Source organism: Astatotilapia calliptera, chromosome 9, assembly GCF_964374335.1.
Source record: "Astatotilapia calliptera chromosome 9, fAstCal68.1, whole genome shotgun sequence".
Taxonomy (NCBI): domain Eukaryota; kingdom Metazoa; phylum Chordata; class Actinopteri; order Cichliformes; family Cichlidae; genus Astatotilapia; species Astatotilapia calliptera.
The window spans coordinates 10,549,239-10,570,919 of record NC_137430.1 but is presented as its reverse complement, the minus strand read 5'-3'; the positions used below and the strand labels follow the sequence as shown (position 1 = coordinate 10,570,919).

At 38.7% G+C, this 21,681-nt stretch overlaps 2 protein-coding genes across 3 annotated transcripts; both read right to left on the bottom strand.

Moving 5' to 3' along the window:
* Positions 1-382: 382 nt before the first annotated feature.
* LOC113028756 (uncharacterized) lies at positions 383-5,739 on the bottom strand. Of its 2 annotated transcripts, XM_026179177.2 has the most exons (8): positions 5,150-5,739; positions 4,967-5,002; positions 4,573-4,881; positions 3,611-3,886; positions 3,210-3,503; positions 2,347-2,670; positions 1,748-1,873; positions 383-1,654 (listed from the first exon to the last, which is right to left on the bottom strand). In XM_026179177.2, exons 1-8 carry the CDS (start codon positions 5,217-5,219, stop codon positions 1,386-1,388), a joined length of 1,704 nt encoding a protein of 567 aa, XP_026034962.2. In that variant the 5' UTR covers positions 5,220-5,739; the 3' UTR covers positions 383-1,385. The 2 variants fall into 2 exon arrangements, with proteins under 2 accessions (XP_026034962.2, XP_080162530.1); XM_080306404.1 differs by lacking the exon at positions 3,210-3,503.
* Positions 5,740-10,863: 5,124 nt separating this feature from the next.
* LOC113028764 (uncharacterized) lies at positions 10,864-20,805 on the bottom strand. Its single transcript, XM_080306405.1, has 6 exons — positions 20,645-20,805; positions 20,209-20,559; positions 19,132-19,401; positions 15,836-16,156; positions 11,284-11,409; positions 10,864-11,182 (listed from the first exon to the last, which is right to left on the bottom strand). The coding sequence occupies exons 2-6, from the start codon at positions 20,321-20,323 to the stop codon at positions 11,124-11,126; spliced, it is 891 nt and encodes a 296-aa protein (XP_080162531.1). The 5' UTR covers positions 20,324-20,559; positions 20,645-20,805; the 3' UTR covers positions 10,864-11,123.
* Positions 20,806-21,681: the final 876 nt, after the last annotated feature.

The following is a 21,681-nucleotide window of genomic DNA, read 5'->3' as shown; positions in this document are numbered from 1 at the left end:
ATAGAAAAATGACAAAAGAGCAAAGAGCAGCAGTTTGGGTTTCCACTGATGATTCACAGACAAATCCTGATCTGATGCCAGGAAATGAGAAGCTAATGCTTGAAAGGTTTCATAATGCAATTGCACAAGTCATCGTGTGTGAATAGTTCTGTGTATATGTGTTGAAATATGTGGTTAATACTGAGTAAGAGCTCATGCTGAATAAGTTAAAGATACATTCTACAAAACGTATAGGAAGACTGAGACTGCTAATGCATGTATGTAACAGTCAGACAGGTCAGTGGCTAAATGATAAATACAGGTGTGCGCTGTAGGTCACTGTTTTGGAGATAGTTGCAGTTATATTGTGTAATTAATTTCCAAATACTCCAAGAACAAGTTGTTTTTTGTTTTTATTGCAAATTTATTTGCATTATATCATTTAAATAATCATCAGAAATACAAAGATTAGCTTGGCTTCACAATAAAAACTTGCCTAATGTATTCTTTTACTTTATACTTAAAAAGAATATACAAAATATACATACTCTGCATCAATAGTGCTACACTGAGTTTTAGCAAAACAGCCTTATACAACTAAAATAAATCAAATGAGCAAGAAATGAAATATTAACTTTACATTTTTCTTGACATTCAGCTCAATTTAGAGTAAAATCAGATGCAACCTTTAATTGATGTGATTCTGTGAGAAAATTCAACACATCACATTGGACAGAAAAACATGTTATTCCCTGTTGCTGGTATTTCAGGAAGGACACTTGTACATATTTGAATTGTACCTGAAACACTGTTTTACATTTCTACACACAACAAAATGAATAAGCTGCTTCAAACATCTCCAAAGTGAAATTTCTATGATTTCAGGAACATCTTTTTTAAGCGTTCACGGTCTTCAGTGCAAACAACAGCATAAACACACAGGTGCACCTCTGCACCACCTCTAAACTAATAAACTAACAACCAGTGTCCAGCACAAAAGTTATCGCTAAGCCATTTCATTTTGTACAAATCCAGCTTTTCTGAGTTTGTGTCTGACCAGATGCAGCTTTCTGAACCATCTTTTCAACGTTCTTATACTTACACTTATCACCACACTGTGTTTATGTGCTTAAAAAGAAATTATTTTTAACTAAAACCAATTCTGAACTATAATTTCACCAACTCATCTACACGGACATTTTATAGAGGGTATTATTAAAAGACAGAAATTCAAAATGTGTAATCTGTGATAAACTAGATCCCCCCACAATATTTACACTGATGACGAGCCAGAAAGGCTGCAATGTTCTGATCAATGATGGAGCCTCTAGCTTCCAATCTTAAAATGTATTAAATATTATTCTGACTGTGTTAATCTGAATGGATCGATGTTAATCATTATAAATCTAAATGTTTTGATAAATGTCCTCTTGTTCTTCATAAAGGTCGACAGTTTGTTCAGCAAACATCTGTGTTACATATACATGATCATTTTCATCACCGCTGCTTTGTTCTTCGTCTGCTTCCATTTTTCTCTCTTTCTCATATGTTTCCTCTCTCTTCGCTCTTCCTGTTTGTTTGGTAAACTTCCTGTAGGTGTTCAGTGTCTCAACATTCATATAGATCCTCTCCTCGTCACTGACGTCATCTTCTTCATTACAGGTTTTTAGAGTCACTGAAACACAGCAGAGCAGATTTTTCTGAACGTCATGATCAAAACAAAGCTGCTGATTCATGTAATATGTTGTTTGTTCTGGTGAGCACTGACCTGTGGTGTGGATGTGGGCCTGCTGTGTTTTCCTCCTTCTCCTGAGCACCAGTAAGACCACCAACAAGACCAGCAGGAGCAACAGGACCACAGGAACTACAGACGAGACCAGCAGCATCCGAGGAACTAAGAGAGAAAAGGTTTTTGTCAAAAATGAAAGATAGAAAGTGGATTTGTATTATTTATTGGCACTTCCTATTTCCTTTGTAATCATGGTTTTACATAGTAAGGAGGTTCTTGTTTGGCAAACGTGTGTTAATCAGAAATGAGTTTAAGACTAATTACAGACTTTTGATGAATCTACAGTCGTATGGAGTCTTTTATTTATTGTTTAGGATGACATTTGTATCTAACATGTTTGGAGTGTTAGAGGGATCTGAGCACCCACAGAAAACACAGGCAAAGGTGCTAAATGCAAACACAGTTAGCTCAGGTAACAAAGACACACAAACACCAAACCTTCTGTGAGACAACAGTGTTTATCTCTGTGAAGGTTCTCAGTCATCCAGGTCATCGTAGTCAAAGGAGTGTTTATCATATCGCCAGCATTTACTGTCCTTCTAGGACAGTACAAAACATAAATTCAATAGTATACTTACATTTAATGATGACAGTAATGGGTGCTGTTGCAGTAGAACTCAATGTCCGTGTGGACACTGTGACTTCATACACACAGCTGTAGTTGCCTTGGTGTTCATACTCAGCTACAGGGAAACTAAAGGAGGCTGAGTTGTTGACTGCTGGCTTGCTGTCTGTGATGTTGGAGTCAGAGAAGATGAGAAAGAACCGTCCACTGGAAAATGTCGAGTTAATGGAGCAGGTGAAGACAAAACTGTAACCCTTGGTGATCTCTGCACCTTCAGGACCCCAGACCAGACCTGCACCAGGAGAGGTCAGGGAGATGCTGGGTGTCTGCAGTCTCACTGGGGAATAAAAGGTACCAGTATTAAGAAGGAAGCAGAATCAAACACAACACTTAGTTTCTTGTTTACACATTTAGCAGTTATGGACCAGCATTAACATATTATTGTTATGCTGAATTTGATTTGATGAATGATCTTATAGGTCTTTGCAAACTCTGGATTTGATTCTTTCATTGCTAAACGCTCCACAGTCTCCCATAATTAACCTCTAATACTGTCTGGTTGCTGCTTGCTACAGTGGGCTTTGAGAGCATTTTTGATAATGGCCAAAAAACATGAACCAGTAAAAATATCAGATAAATAAAGTGACTAAAAACTATATAGAGCAGCAGATTCCATCTTTAATACACTCTTTTTATATGTAACAATTAAATAAGTTTAAAGCTCTGATTGAAAAACTCTTTCAATTACTTTGTTACAGAGTTTTTTTTAAAAAAAATCAAAGGATCTGTGATAAAAATGCAGTACTCTCTTATTCATGTCACTCTTATCTCGCTTTGTTCCAAGAGTTACTCCATACTTGTTTTTGTTTTTCTTACCAGTAACAGAGAGTCTGACAGAATCACTTAATGGGGAGCTGAATTCACGACTTGAGCCTCTTTTCTTATACTGACACTGGTAAGATCCCTCGTTATCAAAGTCCACGTTAGGAATTTTGAAGGTAGCAGAGTTTGTGTTGGAGGTTTGGCTCCTCCTGAATGAACCCTGAATTTGACTCAGAGTGAACGATCCACCTAAAACCTGAGTTGAGACTGAACATGTGATTTCAACAGTCTGACCCCAGGTCACCTCACCAACAGGGTAAATGGAGATACGAGGTTTTGGAAACCTCACTGAAAAAATATCAACATATCAAAGCATTATCTCACCAGGTTACTGATTCTATTATTGAAAGAAGAGAATGAAACAAAGAACTTGGCAAAGTGGATTTTTTTCTTACCAGTAACAGAGAGTCTGACAGGGGAAGAGCTGAACCTTCTACTTGTTTTCATGTACTGACACTGGTACAGTCCATCATGATCAAAGTTCACATTGTGAAGACTGAATGTAACAGAGCTCATAGAGGATGTTTGACTCTGGCTGAATGAGCCTGAAGTCTTCTGGAGGATAAAAGTTCCACCTGAGAACTTGTATGAAACTGAGCAAGTGATGCTGACGTCCTGACCCCAGGTGACCTCATTACTGTATAAGGAGATGGTGGGCTCTGGGAGGGTATCTAAAGAAATGATACAGTATTAGATAAGACAGGACACAGTCAAGATCTGATCAGATAATCTTAGTGGCTGATGGCTTAGCTGATACCATTTTATGTATGCAAATGAAATACCTCAAATACTTGAGGGGCTTAAGTGGAAGCTTTTTTTGACCCTGCTGCTCTTTGAATACAATTGTTGGAGGTTATTGCTGCTAAAAATTAAAGAGTTCACTTTTTTGGACAAGCACTGAAAATGGTGTGCTGCACACATTGTACTGCTGCCTGAAAGAAAAATGACTTTCTCTTAACTCCACATGAATTAAAAAATACTGTCAACAGTCACATTTTTAGGATCTTAGGATGGCAAACTTTTTCAAGATAAAAAGTCTGTAAATTAGGCTTTAAGTGAAGTCTGAGCTCAAAGTTCTTCACAAGCCTTCAGTAAGAAACGTGTTAACATGGTATGTTTAATTATGCAAATCAGTTATCTCATTAAATATGCATTAAACTGCAAACATGTTCAACAGAAAGATTGAGTGTAATAAAACAACAACTAAATGTGTGTTTTAAACATTTGAACATCTTTTCTGCGAAAGTAAAATATGATGGAATGAGATCTTACTAGAATCTAAGTATTGACAAGTACATGAAAAAAACAGCTATTATAAAGTGATAAGACCATAAACACTATAGAAAAGTTTTCTTACCTGAACAGACGACGCCAGCGTCCCGACCAAAGTTACAGGAATAACTAATGCTGTACCTACAATAATCTAGAGAAGTTTCACTTCCTGAACAGTCCACATTACTGCGGAAGAAATTTCCTGTACCTTGACCAAAGTAAGCAGACCTACCGGCCTGCAGAGCTATCCCACAGTTCAGCTCTCTACAGGCTACCTCGGCATCTTTTAAGTCCCAGCCATTATCACACACTCTTCCCCCGGAGTAAGAGTAAGAGTAAGAGTTATAGATTTCAACTCTTCCAGAGCACCGAGATCCAGCTAATCTGATCCAACCTACCAGGAAAAAGAAAATATGAACTATATTGCAAAAATGGCTTTAAATTGAAAATGTAAGTATGACAGGTTAGAACAGACTGACCTGCAGAAGGTGAAGGTGACACCACGAGATAAACAACTATGGGAAAATTAAACCATGGAATGTTATCAAGACATAAAGTTATTCAGTCTAAAAATAATTTAAGAAAAGTTGTTGTAAAGTTATCCAGACTGTCTCTGTGATAGATAAATAAAAGCACTGAAAATTATGGAAAATCTGTTTTACCAAGAATCAGGAAATGAAGCGCTCTCTTCTCTCTGCCCTCCATGACTGAGAAGAAAGGCTGCTGCTTCATGTCATTTATGAGAACAGATGACAGAAACCTGAACTAAAACCTGTGGTTTACAAAAACACTTTGCACTGGTTATCCTTCTGAAACACTTCTCCTTTTGATTTCTTTCTTTCTTTTTTTCTTACTTGAAAGTAACAGAGCACTAATACTGAACAACAAAAGCAAACTGCAGCACTCAAATAACAAATTTACCAGTTCTGGACTTGAAAATACATACAAACCTTTTCCTTATATGCACCTGATTTATTTATGTACATCAGTGTGAATGTATGTGCATCAAAACTTCTGAGGTATCATGTGTAAGAAAATTGAATGTTGGCATTACTCTCTCTGCCTGAAAAAAGAAAAAAAAATAGAAAATGAAAAAATTACAAAAAACATAAAAAATAAAAGACACAGTAACAGAGCTCTAATCTACGGTGTAATTAATCAATCATTTCTAAAAACTAATAAAAACATTTTATCCTGATGTTTTCTAGCAATTCTTGAGCATTTTACTTCATTTTATTTTCTGTCCTCCACCAAATTCAAATTCAAATTCAAATTTTATTTGTCACATACACAGTCATACACAGTACGATATGTAGTGAAATGCTTGGACAACTGCTCGTGACCTAAAGAGAACAAAAAAGGAAAGGCTATGAATAAGATAGGAAATAAATATGAAAAATTAAAAAGGGTAAATTTAACTAGGAAGGAATAAAATATAAATTAAGGTTAAAAATGAAATAACTGTACAACACAAATTAGAATGAAGGGTAAATTTAACTGGGAAGAATAAGATAAAATATATAAATTAAAGTTGAAAATAAAATAACTGTACAACAAAATACACAATACACAATATAGAACTATATAAGAATGTATGAAGAAATCTAAATATAAATAAATATATACACAATAACAGCAGCTTCCCTGGTCTGAGCTTCACATGTTGTAGCTGTGGTTCCTCTTCTTTTTAATAAACTAAATGACTGAAAACAACACGTGTTTCCATATAATAAACACTCATAACTAAAATGTGATCTTTAATTCATTAAAGGGTTTGATAACATTTTTGCTTCTGTATATTCAGGAAAATGTCAAAGAAGTAAAAACGATCAGTGTTGGTTTTTCACAGAAAGTTCACAGACAGGAGGTGGTTCAGTGCCAGGAAAGGAGAAGCTAGTGGTTAAAGTTTCACAGTGCAGCTGCTTTAGTGTGCACGTGTATATGAATGTGTATATACTTTTATGTATCTGGCTAACGATGCTGCAAGATGACCAACTGAATTTCTGTTGACCATAGATGGACACATATGCATCTGTACACTCAGACACACTTATAGTAAATATGATGACACTTTACAAAAGTAAAGACACAGTTCATGAAATACAAGTCGACAACACGAGCTCCTCCATAGGGTAGCTGGGCAAAGCCAGTGAGGAACTCAGTCGAGCCAGCTCAGGTTGTCATGTCATGGGTCTTAGAAACAGAGTTTTGAGTTTTGTGGAAATATGGATTATTATTATTTTTTACTGTTATTGTAGTTTTATGATTTGTGCTTCTGGTTCCTCTTTATGTTAGAGTATTTAGCCTGTATTTGTCACGATCCTGGGTTGTTTGATCCAGAGTTTTGAGTTTTCATATATTTTGATGCTTTATGGTTTATGTTCAAGTTCATTTACTTATCTTAAGCTCCTACGTTGCCCTGTTATATTTCATTGTTTATTAGATTCCCCTCGTGTCTTCACCCCTGTGTTTAAGTCTCCTTCACCCTTCATCTGTTTCAGTGATGTCTTTGTCTCCTGTCCCCTCCTCTTGTTTACAAGTTCCCCTGTGACCTGTTCCATCTGTCATGTGTGTTTCCCCCCACACATTACGTTCTGTTTGTGCTTAGTTATGTCCATGTCTCATCTCCAGTCCCCTTTCCCCTCTGCGTGTAGTTACAGTGTGCGTGTTCCTCATCGGTTCATTTCTGCTTCATTTCTGCGTTTCCTATGTTGTCAAGCTCATGTTGTCATGTCTGCTTCCCATTGTGTTTCCATGTTCAGCATGTGTTCAATTTCACTTCCCCTGTGGCATCACTATGTTCATTCGTATCAGCTGTTTCCTCATGTGTTTCCACTCCCCCTGATCACCTCCTGTGTGTATTTATCCTCTGTGTTTTCATTCATTTCATGTCCAAGCGTCTGCTACGTCATGACATGTTTCCAGGTCTTCATGTATGCATGCCCAGTTGTCATGTTTAGGGTATTTCATGTTTTCCTTCTTGTTTTCCCGATTTTAGATTATTGTTTAGCTTTGAATTGATTTCACGCTTTTGTTTTGGGCTGTTAAAACCTGCCTTTAATAAACGTCTCGCTTTCTGTTAACATTAAGTTTTGTTCTCGCATGTCTGCCCTTGGGTCCTACTCCTCACTCCACACAGTCAGCTTCCATTAACTGTGACTGTATTGTCCATATTCCTCTTTGTTTGTTGTTTAATATGACTCCCCTGTGTCCTCTGTATATGTTTAGTCTGTCTTTTGGGTTTAGTATTACAGGCTCTCTCTTGGTTTGGGTTCTTTGTTTTTCTTTAGTTAGCCTTACAAATAGTTTACTATTTGTAAGAGTGGTAACCTTAGTTAAGTACCTTGTGTTTTTTGAGGTTTAGATGTCTTTATTTTCTTCTTTAATTGTTTTTTTGTTTTGTTTTGTTGAGTTTGTTCTCTTTTGTATTCCTTGAAATACTGAGTCTTCATTTTTTTTTGTTGGTTTCAGTCACTGATGACTTGTAAAGTTGTGTTAGTTAGTTCCCTCTGTGTTCAATTTCTCGCTGTCTTTCACTGTTTTCTTGTCTCTGTCTTTGTGTATGGGAGGAGACCATTGGACTGACTTGAATCACTCCATTATACTCATTTCCATGTTACACAGCCCAATAACGTTTTTGTCTTACTTTACTCCAGTTCACAGGAGTTAATCTCCAAGCCTCGAGGGCCAGTGTCCTGAAACGTTTCCATGTGTCCCTCTTGCAACACCCCTGAATACAATTAGTATGTCATTAGTAAGACTCTATAGAACCTCGCTGCATGCTGAGGTGGCATTTCAGCCATTTGAATAATGTCACAGCAGCTCATGAGAGAATGAACGTGCAATAAAAGTAGATTTAGAAGTACTTCTTTTTTTTTTTTTTTTAAACTTACACTTTTATTTAAATTTAGTTGAGTAGGATTAGGGGTTGCCACCTCGGCATCCAGTAATGACCTACAGATTTTATGCAGGTGTGTTGCAGCAGGGACACATGGAAAGGTTTCAGGACAGCGGCCCTTGAGGACTGGAGTTTGAGACCCATGCTCTAGTTCACAGGTGTCGAACTGCAGTCCTCGAGGGTCGGTGTCCTTGATCCAACACAGCTGATTTAAATGACTAAATGACCTCCTCAACATGTCTTGAAGTTCTCCAGAGGTCTGGTAATGAACTAATTGAATGATTCAGGCGTGTTGACCTGACCTTTAAAACCTGCAGCACACCGGCCCTCGAGTTCGACATCCCTGCTCTCGTTAGACAGCTGTCATTGCACATTAACTTTCATTGTTTAGGAATGCAAAATTTAAAAAAGGTTTTGTTAATACTGTAAACAGAACAAACTCTTTTTTTTTATTACACTCAACAAAAATATAAATGCAACACCTTTGTTACTGCTCCCATTCCCCATGGGATGGACGTAGAGACCTAAAATTCATTCCAGATACACAATATAACCATCCCTCCCAAACAGTGGTCACAAATCAGTCCAAATGTGTGGTAGTGGGCACATCTGCTATATTGAGATAATCCATCCCACCTCACAGGTGTGCCACATCAGGATGCTGATCTGACATGAGTAGTGCACAGGTGTACCTCAGACTGCCCACAACAAAAGGCCACCCTGGAATGTGCAGTTTTTTGCACTATTGGGGGTCTGGGGACCCAGAACCGGTCAGTATCTGGTGTGACCACCATTTGCCTCATGCAGTGCAACACATCGTCGCATGGAGTCTATCAGATTGTCAATTGTGGCCTGTGGAATGTTGGTCCACTCCACTTCAATGGCTGTGCGAGGTTGTTGGATATTCGTGGGAACTGGTACACGCCGTCGTATACGCCGGTCAAGCACATCCCGAACATGCTCAATGGGTGACATGTCCGGTGAGTATGCTGGCCATGCAAGAACTGGGACATTCTCAGCTGCCATCTGCCCTGAACAATGTGAACCATGATTCATCCGTGAAGCGCACACCTCTCCAACGTGCCAGACGCCATCGAATGTGAGCATTTGCCCACACAAGTCTGTTACGGCGACGAGCTGGAGTCAGGTCAAGACCCCGATGAGGACGACGGGCATGCAGTTGAGCGTCCCTGAGACGGTTTCTGACAGTTTGTGCAGAAATTGTTTGGTTGTGCAAACCAATTGTTCCAGCAGCTGTCTGGGTGGCTGGTCTCAGACGATCTTGGAGGTGAACCTGCTGGATGTGGAGGTCCTGGGCTGGTGTGGTTACACGAGGTCTGCGGTTGTGAGGCCGGTTGGATGTGCTGCCATATTCTCTGAAACGCCTGTGGAGACGGCTTATGGTTGAGAAATGAACATTCAATGCACGGGCGACAGATCTGGTTGACATTCCTGCTGTCAGCATGCCAGTTGCACGCTCCCTCATTGCTTGTGGCATCTGTGGCATTTTGCTGTGAGACAAAACTGCACATTCCAGGGTGGCCTTTTGTTGTGGGCAGTCTGAGGTACACCTGTGCACTACTCATGTCAGATCAGCATCCTGATGTGGCACACCTGTGAGGTGGGATGGATTATCTCAATATAGCAGATGTGCCCACTACCACACATTTGGACTGATTTGTGACCACTGTTTGGGAGGGATGGTTATATTGTGTATCTGGAATGAATTTTAGGTCTCTACGTCCATCCCATGGGGAATGGGAGCAGTAACAAAGGTGTTGCGTTTATATTTTTGTTGAGTGTAACTCACTATTGCTGGGACAGTCTATCAATTTTCATCACATTTCACAAAGCATTGGCACTTTTTCAAAATTAGTTTGGAAATATTAGAAATTTGTCAGGTAGGAAAATAGTTAAAAAAAATACTTATTAAATCAGTCTAAGAGTAATACATATATAATATCATTAGACATCATCTTCTCAGCAGAGTTGCCCGTGATTGGATGGATGGCTCGTCCTTTTGTTCATATTGACTTTTTGTGTTACAATTACAAACCCACTCAGTTATGTAATCTAAAAAGCGAGAATGCTTGTGACCTCTCTGGAGCGCTTGAAGAGGGAACACGTGAAACACTCCTGACATGTGACTTTGGAGCATTGTTAGATGACACTTAATGTATTTATCACTAGCAGGGTTCAGTTTCTTTAGCCACACCCAGGACTGATTACTGCCACATCTGCTCTCAATCAAGAAATCACTTAAATAGGACCTGCCTGACAAAGCGGAGCAAACTTCATTCCGTGATCCAAGGAAATTCAGGAACAAATGAAAAATAAAGTAATTGAGATCTCACAGTCTGGAGTCCAGCGAACCACAGTGAGTGCCACTGTGGTTTGTTTGTTTGTTTTTCTAGTTGCCAAACCGAAGTCTTTCTAACTCAGGATGACTTGGCCTGAAAAAAAGGGGTGTGCCATCACTCAGTTTGGGAGAGCAATCTTTATTAGGAGATTTGAAGAATGTTGTTGTCACTTGTTACTTGCTCAAAAGGGCTGCAAGCAGAATAATTTTGATAAATATCTTCTTGTTCTCTACAAAGGTCCACAGTTTGTTCATCAAATGACCGAGTTACAAATACATGATCATTTTCATCACTACTGCTTTGATCTTCATCTGCTTTTCTTCTCTCTTTCTCTGCTCCTCCTGTTTGTTCAGTGTGATTTCTTTGGTGTTCAGTCTCTCAGAATCCATATCTTTTGTCACTGACGTCATCATCTTCATCACAGATTGTTAGAGTCACTGAAAGACAACAGAGCAGATTTCTGTCATGTGGACATCATATTCAAAACAAAGCTGTTGTTTTTTCATGTAATATATTGTTTGTTCTGGTGAGCACAGACTTCTGTTGTGGACGTAGCCCAGCTGTGTTTGCCTCCTTCTCCTGAGCACCAGGAAGACCACCAACAAGACCAGCAGGAGCAACAGGACCACAGTAACTGCAGACAAGACCAGCCGCATCCAAGGAACTAAGAGAGAAAAGGTTTTTGTCAAATATGCAAGATAGAAAGTGGTTCTGCATGAGTTATTGTTGTCCCTGCATCTTTGACTCAGGGTTTTGGGGATGTTTTGGTTTTCTCTCCTTTTTTATTTTTGATTATCTTTGAATCGTTCTTATTGATGTATGTATGTATGCTTTATCTACCTAAGCCTGATACAGGATTAGCAACACGTTCTCACTCGTGTTGGGATTAGGGTAACGGTTTACATTCAAGCTCCACTACCTGCTATTTATTGTATTATGTTTACTTTCCTTGTGCTTATGAATTTCTTGTTATCTGTGCCTTAAGTTCCCCATTTTAGGTAATGCTTTAGTTTATTAACCCCTGTTTACGTTCCTGTTCTGGTCCTTCTATCTTGTCTTCTAATGTTATAATCTTTGTTTTATCTATTTTTCCAATTCAGTAAAAGGACTAGATGTTACAATCTCTGATAATGCATTGCTTTAAATGAAGAGAAGCTTGAGGGATGGCTGTTATGAGGAAAGGCCGCCCAGGAACTGCGATGCTGCAATGACAGGATGATCTGACTTGAGCTTCAGTGTTTGTGCAATTTGCAAAAATTGTGTGATGCAGACTTTTCAATTTTCAATTCATTTAAATCTTCTGCTCCTGAAAGTGAAACTCTTACAACTACATATCCCTTTAGCTAACCCACCAAGAAAAAAAGCAATGGAAATTTTTTTTGTTTGCATTTCTTTTTTGTTTGTTTGTTTGGTTTTTTGCCTGTCCCGTTTGGTTTTGTTTGTCTGAAGGCCAACAAAGATACCCAACGGATTTACTTTACCAAGTGGATCATCACGGCTTTGCCATATTGGTCCAATTGATCAACTTTTGTTGTTATTGTCATTTATTTTATTTTATTTTTATTTTCAGTTGTTACAGATGGGACAGACATGGCTGGGGGATAGGAAAAGGAGAAAGAGAAAACAGAAAAAATAAGAGAAAACAAGCAAAAAAGAAAGCAGCATAGTAAACACAACACCATCTCATTAATCCAGCTAAGTGTAAATAACAGTAAATACTAAATAATGATTGTTGTTGTGCAGCACGCAGGACCGACAGCGCACAATGTGCTTTGAGGTATCAGCCAAGGAAGATGTGGTTTGTGTCTATGAACAGTTAACACCCGTGTGTACACCTGTGTGCACACCTGTGTGGATGAGTGCGCTTGTATTCAAAAGGTTTCTCCGTGTAATGATCTGCTAGAGGGTGTGGGGAGCCATAGCCTCGTCCCCCAGGGCATGAAGCAGGCATGGAGGAGATCCAGGCCCCAGACTTCCAGAGGCCCCAGAGTGCAAGAGCCCAAGGAGGACCACTGGTTTGCATTTCTTATTGACTTGGGTCAGTAATAGCCACAATCAATATTTTTTTAAGACCCTATAGTTTTTAAAAACTGCCATCACCAGTGTGTGAATGTGTGTGTGAATGGGTGGATGACTGGATATGTAAAGCGCTTTGGGGTCCTTAGGGACTAGTAAAGCGCTATATAAATACAGGCCATTTTAAAATATTGATCTCTACCAAATAGTTGAGATGTCACTTAATGGTTTACCTATGAAATGTAATGTTAATACAAGTACAGTAGAAAATACAGTTGAAAAAAGTCAATTCTGTCCATATGCTACTTATTTGCAGGGATGAGTGATGAGCATGAAATGGTGATCTTTGCGTTGGACTCTTTGCTACATCCTATAACAGATGAAAGACGCATGAACCCACAGGCATTGCTTAGAAGGCTGACATATTTGTTGTCAAACCTTTTTACTGCAATCAGACCTTCTTCAGACCTCCATGGCCCTTCTTCATTAGGTCTTTGCCTGCCATCAGGGGAGCTCCACCCAGTGCAGTTTGGTCATAGAGTACCAGTGCACCTGACACCCAAGGAGGAGTGCAACTTCTGGACCAAGCTGAAACTTGTGAAGAGCTGTGGTTCTTTTATGGGTTTGCACAATGTTTTTTACAACTTTGGCTTCTAGAGGTAGCTTCTGTTCCTCTACACTGAGGGAAGCATTGAAGCATGTGGATCTGCCTTACGGCACCAAGTTATCGATAATCCAGATGAACTTGGCAGAACAATTTAAAACCCCACTCAAACAGTTTGTTGGCAATATATTGGCGGAGAGTGGCAGCCCTTGTGGCTTCATGTGAGACCATGACCTCAAACACACTGTGCTTGAAAGTGGATGGTATCAGGAGACACCACTCACGAATCCACCACTGGCGCATGTGGTTATGAGCCATTCAATTGTTCAGCGCCCATCTAGTACTTGTAAAGTATACAATTATAATTTTGACAACTTAGTAATATTAATTTACCAGCTAGTGTAATTTAGTTAAAAGGTAATTAGTTGTGATATTTGTAATTTTCACATGTTACTCTTGATTTTTACCATATTATTCTTTTTAATTTTGTAACTTTCTGAGTTTTCCATATTAACTCATAAAGTTACAAAAATTACTTACTGTGGAAATTCTTTCAGCATATTCTTGCTATGCTAACACTTAATGTGATTTATCAACAGCAATGGATAAACAAAATGGGTCCAGATGTGTTTATTTTATGGCAAATAATACATTTAATAACATTTAGGTTAATGTTAGCATTAGCACCATAAAGTGACAAATTTTGAGCACAAAAAATGATTACACATTAAGAATTTTTTTTATGTTATCAAGTCACATAAATCTGTTCAGTAAGTCCTCTAACAGACGCAGGACAGACGCAACAACATTGTCATCCCCTATGTAGCCGGTGTATCAGAAAAACTCAGGAGAGTTTTCTCCAAGCATGACATTCCGGTGCATTTCAGACCCAGCAACACACTCAGACAAAAACTGGCTCACTCGAAAGACAAAACTCCAAAACACAAACTTAACAATGTGGTGTATGCGGTACAGTGCAGTGAGGAATGCCCAGACCTCTACATTGGAGAGACCAAACAGCCACTTCACAAACGAATGGCACAACATAGAAGAGCCACCTCCACAGGACAAGACTCAGCAGTCCATCTGCATCTTAAGGATAAAGGACACTCTTTCGAGGATGCCAACGTTCACATTTTGGACAGAGAGGACAGATGGTTTGAAAGAGGAGTGAAAGAAGCCATCTATGTCCACTGTGAGCGACCATCTTTGAACAGAGGCGGGGGTTTACGACACCAACTCTCTGCCATCTATAATCCAGTTTTGAGATCCCTCCCCAGACGCCTTAACGCCCACTCACATCCTGGGCCATCCGACCTCAGGAATTCGCATGATAAGGTGGGGCCAGGTTTCACAATGAGCTCACCCGAAACTCTGGCTGATTGGGACCCACGCCCAGTTTCCCACCTTGGCTCAGGCGATTAGAGGATCATCAGGGGGTCCTTTTGTCCCTCTGTGGGGGGTTTCTCCCACTAGGTTTATATCTGGGACTCTCCACCATTTGACCTTAGAACTGAAGAAGCTTCTCGGATGAGAGGTGAAACGTCTTCAAGCAACTTAAAGAAATACTAGACTATCTCTTTACCCTCTCATTTCCCCTAAAGTTGTTATAGTTCACTTAAACTAACTAAATAATAAAACCTGATGTGAAAAATGAAAATTTCATTTCAAAAGACTACCTGACAGAAGCCTTGATAAGAGCTGTACCATCTAATTGCAATGTAATGCAGGCAAACAAAACTTTTCTTTTTACTTATTGTTATTGTTTCTTCAAAAAGCTCTATAGTTGACAGTTATTGTGTAGATTAATTATTACTTTTTTGAATTGTATACTACAGGTTTTTGACTGAGCTTCTTGGAAAGTAAAAGAGAGCTGCCTTGAGCTCTGAAAATGTGAACAGGCTAGTTTGTCTAAGTAACTGGCTGAAAGAGATGGACAGTAAATGAGCATGGCGGTACTGTGAGTCCAGAGGATTTGTTATTTTTGCACTAAAATGTTCGATGATCACACTATTTTAGCCTAATGTACAAAATAATTTTGGCTAAGGTTCCTCTGAGTTTAAAGGTGAAGCTGGTCAAATAACCAATACCATTTTGAAAATGTACTTGAAGCACTTTATTTTTAGGTCTGCCCAATTTTGTCCAGAGACTTTTTTTTTTCTGTGATTTAAATTGAAATGCAGTTTAAAGACTTTTTTCGGGAATTAAAAGAGCTCGAGTTTACAATGTTCATGCCCATGTCTAATATTTAATTCTGTCTCCCACTATTAAAAATAAAAAAACTAAGCTTTTGAAATAAATCAAAAATAACTGAAATTAAAAGACCCGATTTTTTTTTTTTTTTTGGTATTGTTTGTTTGGTAAACTTTCAAACAGAGAAAATCCATAAGGGAAAAATAGGGAATAGAGTGGCCAGTGTGCACAACATGTTGTTCTAATTTTTAATACATAAATTCAATAGTATACTTACATTTAATGATGACAGTAATGGGTGCTGTTGCAGTAGAACTCAATGTCCGTGTGGACACTGTGACATACACACAGCTGTAGTTGCCTTGGTGTTCATACTCAGCTACAGGGAAACTAAAGGAGGCTGCGTTGTTGACTGCTGGCTTGCTGTCTGGGATGTTGGAGTCAGAGAAGATGAGAAAGAACCGTCCACTGGAAAAACTGGAGTTAATGGAGCAGGTGAAGACAAAACTGTAACCCCTGGTGATCTCTGCACCTTCAGGACCCCAGACCAGACCTGCACCAGGAGAGGTCAGGGAGATGCTGGGTGTCTGCAGTCTCACTGGGGAATAAAAGGTACCAGGATTAAGAAGGAAGCAGAATCAAACACAACACTTAGTTTCTTGTTTACACATTTAGCAGTTATGGACCAGCATTAACATTTTTTGTTATGCTTCTTATGATTTAATGAATGAATATTCACTCTTTTAGGTCTTTGCAAACTCTAAATTTGATTCTTTCATTGCTAAACGCTCCACAGTCTCCAATAACTAACCTCTAATACTGTCCGATTGCTCCTTGCTACAGTGGGCTTTGAGAGCATTTTTGATAATGGCCAAAAATAAAGAAAGCAGTAAAAATATCAGATAAATAAAGTGACTAAAAACTATAAAGTAAACATTTTTGTCTTTAATACATTGTTTTTATATACAACAATTAACTAAGTTTAAAGCTACGATTGAAAAACTCTTTCAGTAACTTTGTTACAGTTTTTTTTTTAAAAAAATCAAAGGACCAATGATAAAAATGAAAATGCAGTAATCTCTTATTTTACGTCACTGTTATTCGTATCGGCTTTGTTCCAAGAGTTACTCCATACTTGTGTTATTTTTAACCAGCAACAGAGAGTCTGACCAAATCACTTAATGGGGAACTGAATTCACGACATGAGCCTCTTTTCTTATACTGACACTGCTACAATCCCTCGTTATCAAAATCCACGTTAGGAATATTAAAGGTAGCAGAGTTTGTGTTGGAGGTTTAATCCGATTACTTTTTTTAAGTAACGGGTAAAGTAAGGGATTACTATTGCAAAAACGGTAATTAGATTACCGTTACTTTCCCGTAGGAACGCTGCATTACTGCGTTACTAAAACCATGGTCGTGTCCAAATTCATGGGCTGCATCCTCCTGAGGACCCGGCCTTCGCGGTCTACGTGGGCCGGGTCCTCAGGAGGTCGGGTAGGCCGGAAGTAAACAGCCGTGGAATTGGACGGTCTAGCCTCGGTGTCTCGGTGGAGTTTAATAAACTCGGCCGTCTGCTCCTTGTTATCTAAAATATAACAGGACACTGGAGTAAATTCTCGACCATCTCACACTTCTGTTTAATCAGTTTTCTGTTTGATGTTTATTCAGCTGTGCGAAAACCAAGGAGGAACCCACCCGAGGGATTAATAAAGTTTTATTTTATCTAATTTAATCTAATAACTTTAATCTCAGCCAAACAGATTTACTCACGAACAAACAAAACACTGAAAAAAGCCAAACAAGAACATTTTTAGGTTGTCTAAGTGACTTATATATTACGTTTAACCTGAGTAGTGAAAGTCTGCGGTGATCTGAAAATGATGTGCTGGGAGTTGTGCCGTTCTCGGCCGCATCACTAACCCTCGAGTTCCCGGCTAGCTATCGAGCTGGTGGGTAAGAGACGTCTCCGAAAATGTTGAAGCACTTTTGCAAATATGCGATATCTTGATAAACCAAGCAGATATTTGAAGTTTACACAGCTACATTCTCGCCTGAAAATATGTTAAAAGTTTATTTTAGAATAGAATTAGAATAGAATTAAACTTTATTGTCATTGCACATGCACAGGTACAAGGCAACGAAATGCAGTTTGCATCCATCCAGAAGTGCTTTAGTGATATAGATATATTACAATATATATTAGCAATAATATAGATATGTAAGTATATTACAGAAATGGGTCTATTATGGTATGTTATAATGTACACGGTATGAAGTATGTTGTGAATATTCTTTTTGTGACCCAGAAAGATTAATAAGAGTAATTTTAAAACTTAGTAGCGGCCGCCATTGTTGGAAACTGGAATTGGCTGGGCCGCGCTATGAATTCTGGGATGTGGTGGGCCACGAAGGACACACCCGACCCATCCTTCAAATTCGGGGAAAAGGAGGACGCATTTGTCGGCTGCATTTGGATTTGGACAGCCTTCGGCGCATCGCTGTGACGTAATCGGTCTACAAATGCGCCCTCAGGAGGATGCAGCCCATGAATTTGGACACTGTCGCTACCTGATCCGTACTGGAAACCCGATCCGTACCCCGCATGCGCAAATCTTATGTCACTTCCTCTCTTTGCCAACATTGCAACATTCAATATATTTGAATGATACGGTTAGCTTTCAGTTAGCTCCTAGCATTTCTCAACAGCTCTGCCTCCTTTTCGACTGCCCGGGACATTTAAACAATGGATAATCCGTATACAAAGAAATTCATGCTTTTCTCCTCAACAGAGAGCGTCCCCCGATTGAACAACAGCGCCGTAAAATAAGAAGAATGGCAGGTGAAAATAGAGCAAAAGGACCGCTAGGTCTTTGATGTTATTTATTTTCTGCTGTGTTTTACTTGCATCTATTTGAAAGAGTGAGTGTAAACACAGAAAAAATATTTTATGTGCTGGAATGTGTAGAAAATAGGTTTAAATATTAAACAAATTTCTTCCAGTCAGTGAATGTTGCATATAATTACATTTTTGCTTGATGCATAAAGTTAAAAGATTAAAACTAATAAAACAAGTTTTAAAAAGAGACTTTTCCATTTGATTACATTTTGTATGATGGATTATGCAGAAAAAGTAGAATTGGGCTGAAAGATCTATCGCTTTATCACCTCTTCAGGTTGTAAATCGTGTTTTTAAAAAGTAACTAAGTAATTAATTACTTTTGAAAATAAGTAATCAGTAAAGTAACGGGATTACTTTTTTGGGGAAGTAATCAGTAATTAATTACTGATTACTTTTATTCAAGTAACTTGACCAATACTGCTCGTGAATGAACCCTGAATTTGACTCAGAGTGAACGATCCACCTAAAACCTGAGTTGAGACTGAACATGTGATTTCAACAGTCTGACCCCAGGTCACCTCACCAACAGGGCAAATGGAGATACGAGGTTTTGGAAACCTCACTGAAAAAATATCAACATATCAAAGCATTATCTCACCAGGTTACTGATTCTATTATTGAAAGAAGAGAATGAAACAAACAACTTGGCAAAGTGGATTTTTTTTTCTTACCAGTGAGTCTGACAGGGGAAGAGCTGAACCTTCGACTTATTTTCATGTACTGACACTGGTACAGTCCATCATGATCAAAGTTCACATTTTGAAGATTGAATGTAACAGAGCTTGTAGAGGATGGTTTAGTCTGACTGAATGAGCCTGAAGTCTTCTGGAGGATAAAAGTTCCACCTGAGAACTTATCTGAGACTGAGCAATTGATTCTGACGTCCTGACCCCAGGTGACCTCATTACTGTACAAGGAGATGGTGGGCTCAGGGGGGGTTTCTAAAAAAAAAAAAAAAAGATGTAGTATTAGATAAAACAGGACACAGTCGAGTTCAGATCAGATAATATTAGTGGCTACGATATTGGCTAATGGCTTAGCTGATACCGTTTTGTGTCTGCAAATGACAAATCTCTGCAGCTAAATACCAGACTACTGTTTTTTTTTTCATGCTGTATCTGATTTAGTGTCTGCTGGCAGTTATGTGCAGTACTGTCACTGCTGGTTATGGTTACACTATCTCCAGCCTCTCGTATACACACAGAAAAATGAGGCAGGTGTGCTCTCTCCTGAATACCACAATAATATGTACTGCCTCCTTCTCTTCTCCAATACACTGCGACCTCTTGGTTTCTCTCCCTGGACATCTTCGACATATGATCAATGACCATTAAGTCAAATTATAAAGAAAAAACATCAGATAAACACTCACTGAAACTGATCATGAGCTATAACAGTGTAGAGCAGGCTGGTGATGGTTTAAACTTCTCTGATTAGTTACTGGCACTAATTTTACAGACTTTAACTGCTCTTTTCATTCTCTCATCTCATATTTCCTTTTTCTCACAATATCTTGAGGGGGTTAGACAGAAACTTTTTTGACCTTGCTTCTATCTTATGAATGTTTCAGGTTATTGCTGCTAAAGGAGGTTTTTAAATTAGAGTGCACACATTGTAATGATGCTTTTTTTAAAAGTAAGATAAGCAAAATATGATGGAATGAGAACAAACTAGAATCTAAGTTTTAACTAATACATGAAAAAACCCAGTTGTGACACCACCGCAGACTTTGGAAACAGTTTTCTTACCTGAACAGACCACACCAGCGTCTTCACTATGGCTACAGTCGTGTGTCCTAAGTCCTCTGTGACGACAATCATTTAGAGAAGTTTCACTTCCTGAACAGTCCACATCATCAAGCATGATAGTCCCTGTACCTTGACCAAAGTAAGCAGACCCAAGAGCCTCCAGTGCTATCCCACAGTTCAGCTCTCTACAGACCACCTCAGCATCTTTTAAGTCCCAGCCATCATCACACACTGTTCCCCAGGAGGTGTAACGGTAAGGGTAAGAGTAAGAGTAGGAGTTATAGTAAGACTTATAGATTTCAACCCTTCCAGAGCACCGAGTGGACCCATTTCCAGCTAATCTGAGCCGACCTATGAGGAAAAAGAAAATATGAGCTATATTGCAAAAATGGCTTTAAATTAAAAATGCAAGTATGACAGGTTAGAACAGACTGACCTGCAGAAGGTGAAGGTGACACCACGAGATAAACAACTATGGGAAAATTAAACCATGGAATGTTATCAAGACATAAAGTTATTCAGTCTAAAAATAATTTAAGAAAAGTTGTTGTAAAGTTATCCAGACTGTCTCTGTGATAAAGAAAAGTATTAAACATTATGGAAAATCTGTTTTACCAAAGATCAAGAAGTGCAGCGCTCTCTTCTCTCTGCCCTCCATGACTGAGAAGAAAGGCTGCTGCTTCGTGTCATTTATGAGAACAGATGACAGAAAACTGAACTAAAACCTGTGGTTTACAAAAGCACTTTGCACTGGTTATCCTTCTGAAACACTTCTCCTTTTGATTTCTTTTTTTTTCTTACATGAAGTAACAGAGCACTAATACTGAACAACTCTGAAATTTAGAGCACCAAAAGAAACTGCAGCACTCAAACAACACATTTAATAATAATAATAATGGATTGCATTTATATAGCGCTTTTCGGGGCCCTCAAAGCGCTGTACAATTCCACTACATTTACCATGTCTGGGCTTAAAAATAAATATAAAAATGTCCTTTTATATGGATCTGAGTGCTTAATTGTAAGTAACGGTCTAACATCCAAGAAAGCAGGCAGATAATGGATTACAGATCTTCCTTATAGAACCAACGCATAAGCTTATTTTGACGAGTCTCTTTTTCAGGCACCGTACAAAAAGCAAAATGAACAAAACAAAACAAGAAGGAAACAAGAATAGATTTAAAAAACAAGTAAAATACATAGTAGGTGCTAAACATACACATGACACAAACACATGAACAAATCAGACAGACTCAAATGCCAGCGGGAAATACGTTTTGAGTCTAGTTTTAAATGACTCAGTGGAGGGAGCACATTTGACTATGAGGGCTATGATCAGAGGGACCTGGAAGCTGAACAGGGCTGCAAGTGGCCAAAGATGTAGAAAGCAGCCAAACCATGACGGGTTTTGTAGACAAACAGGAGAAACTTGAAAGTGATTGTAAAACTAACTGGCAACCACTGGAGAGAAGT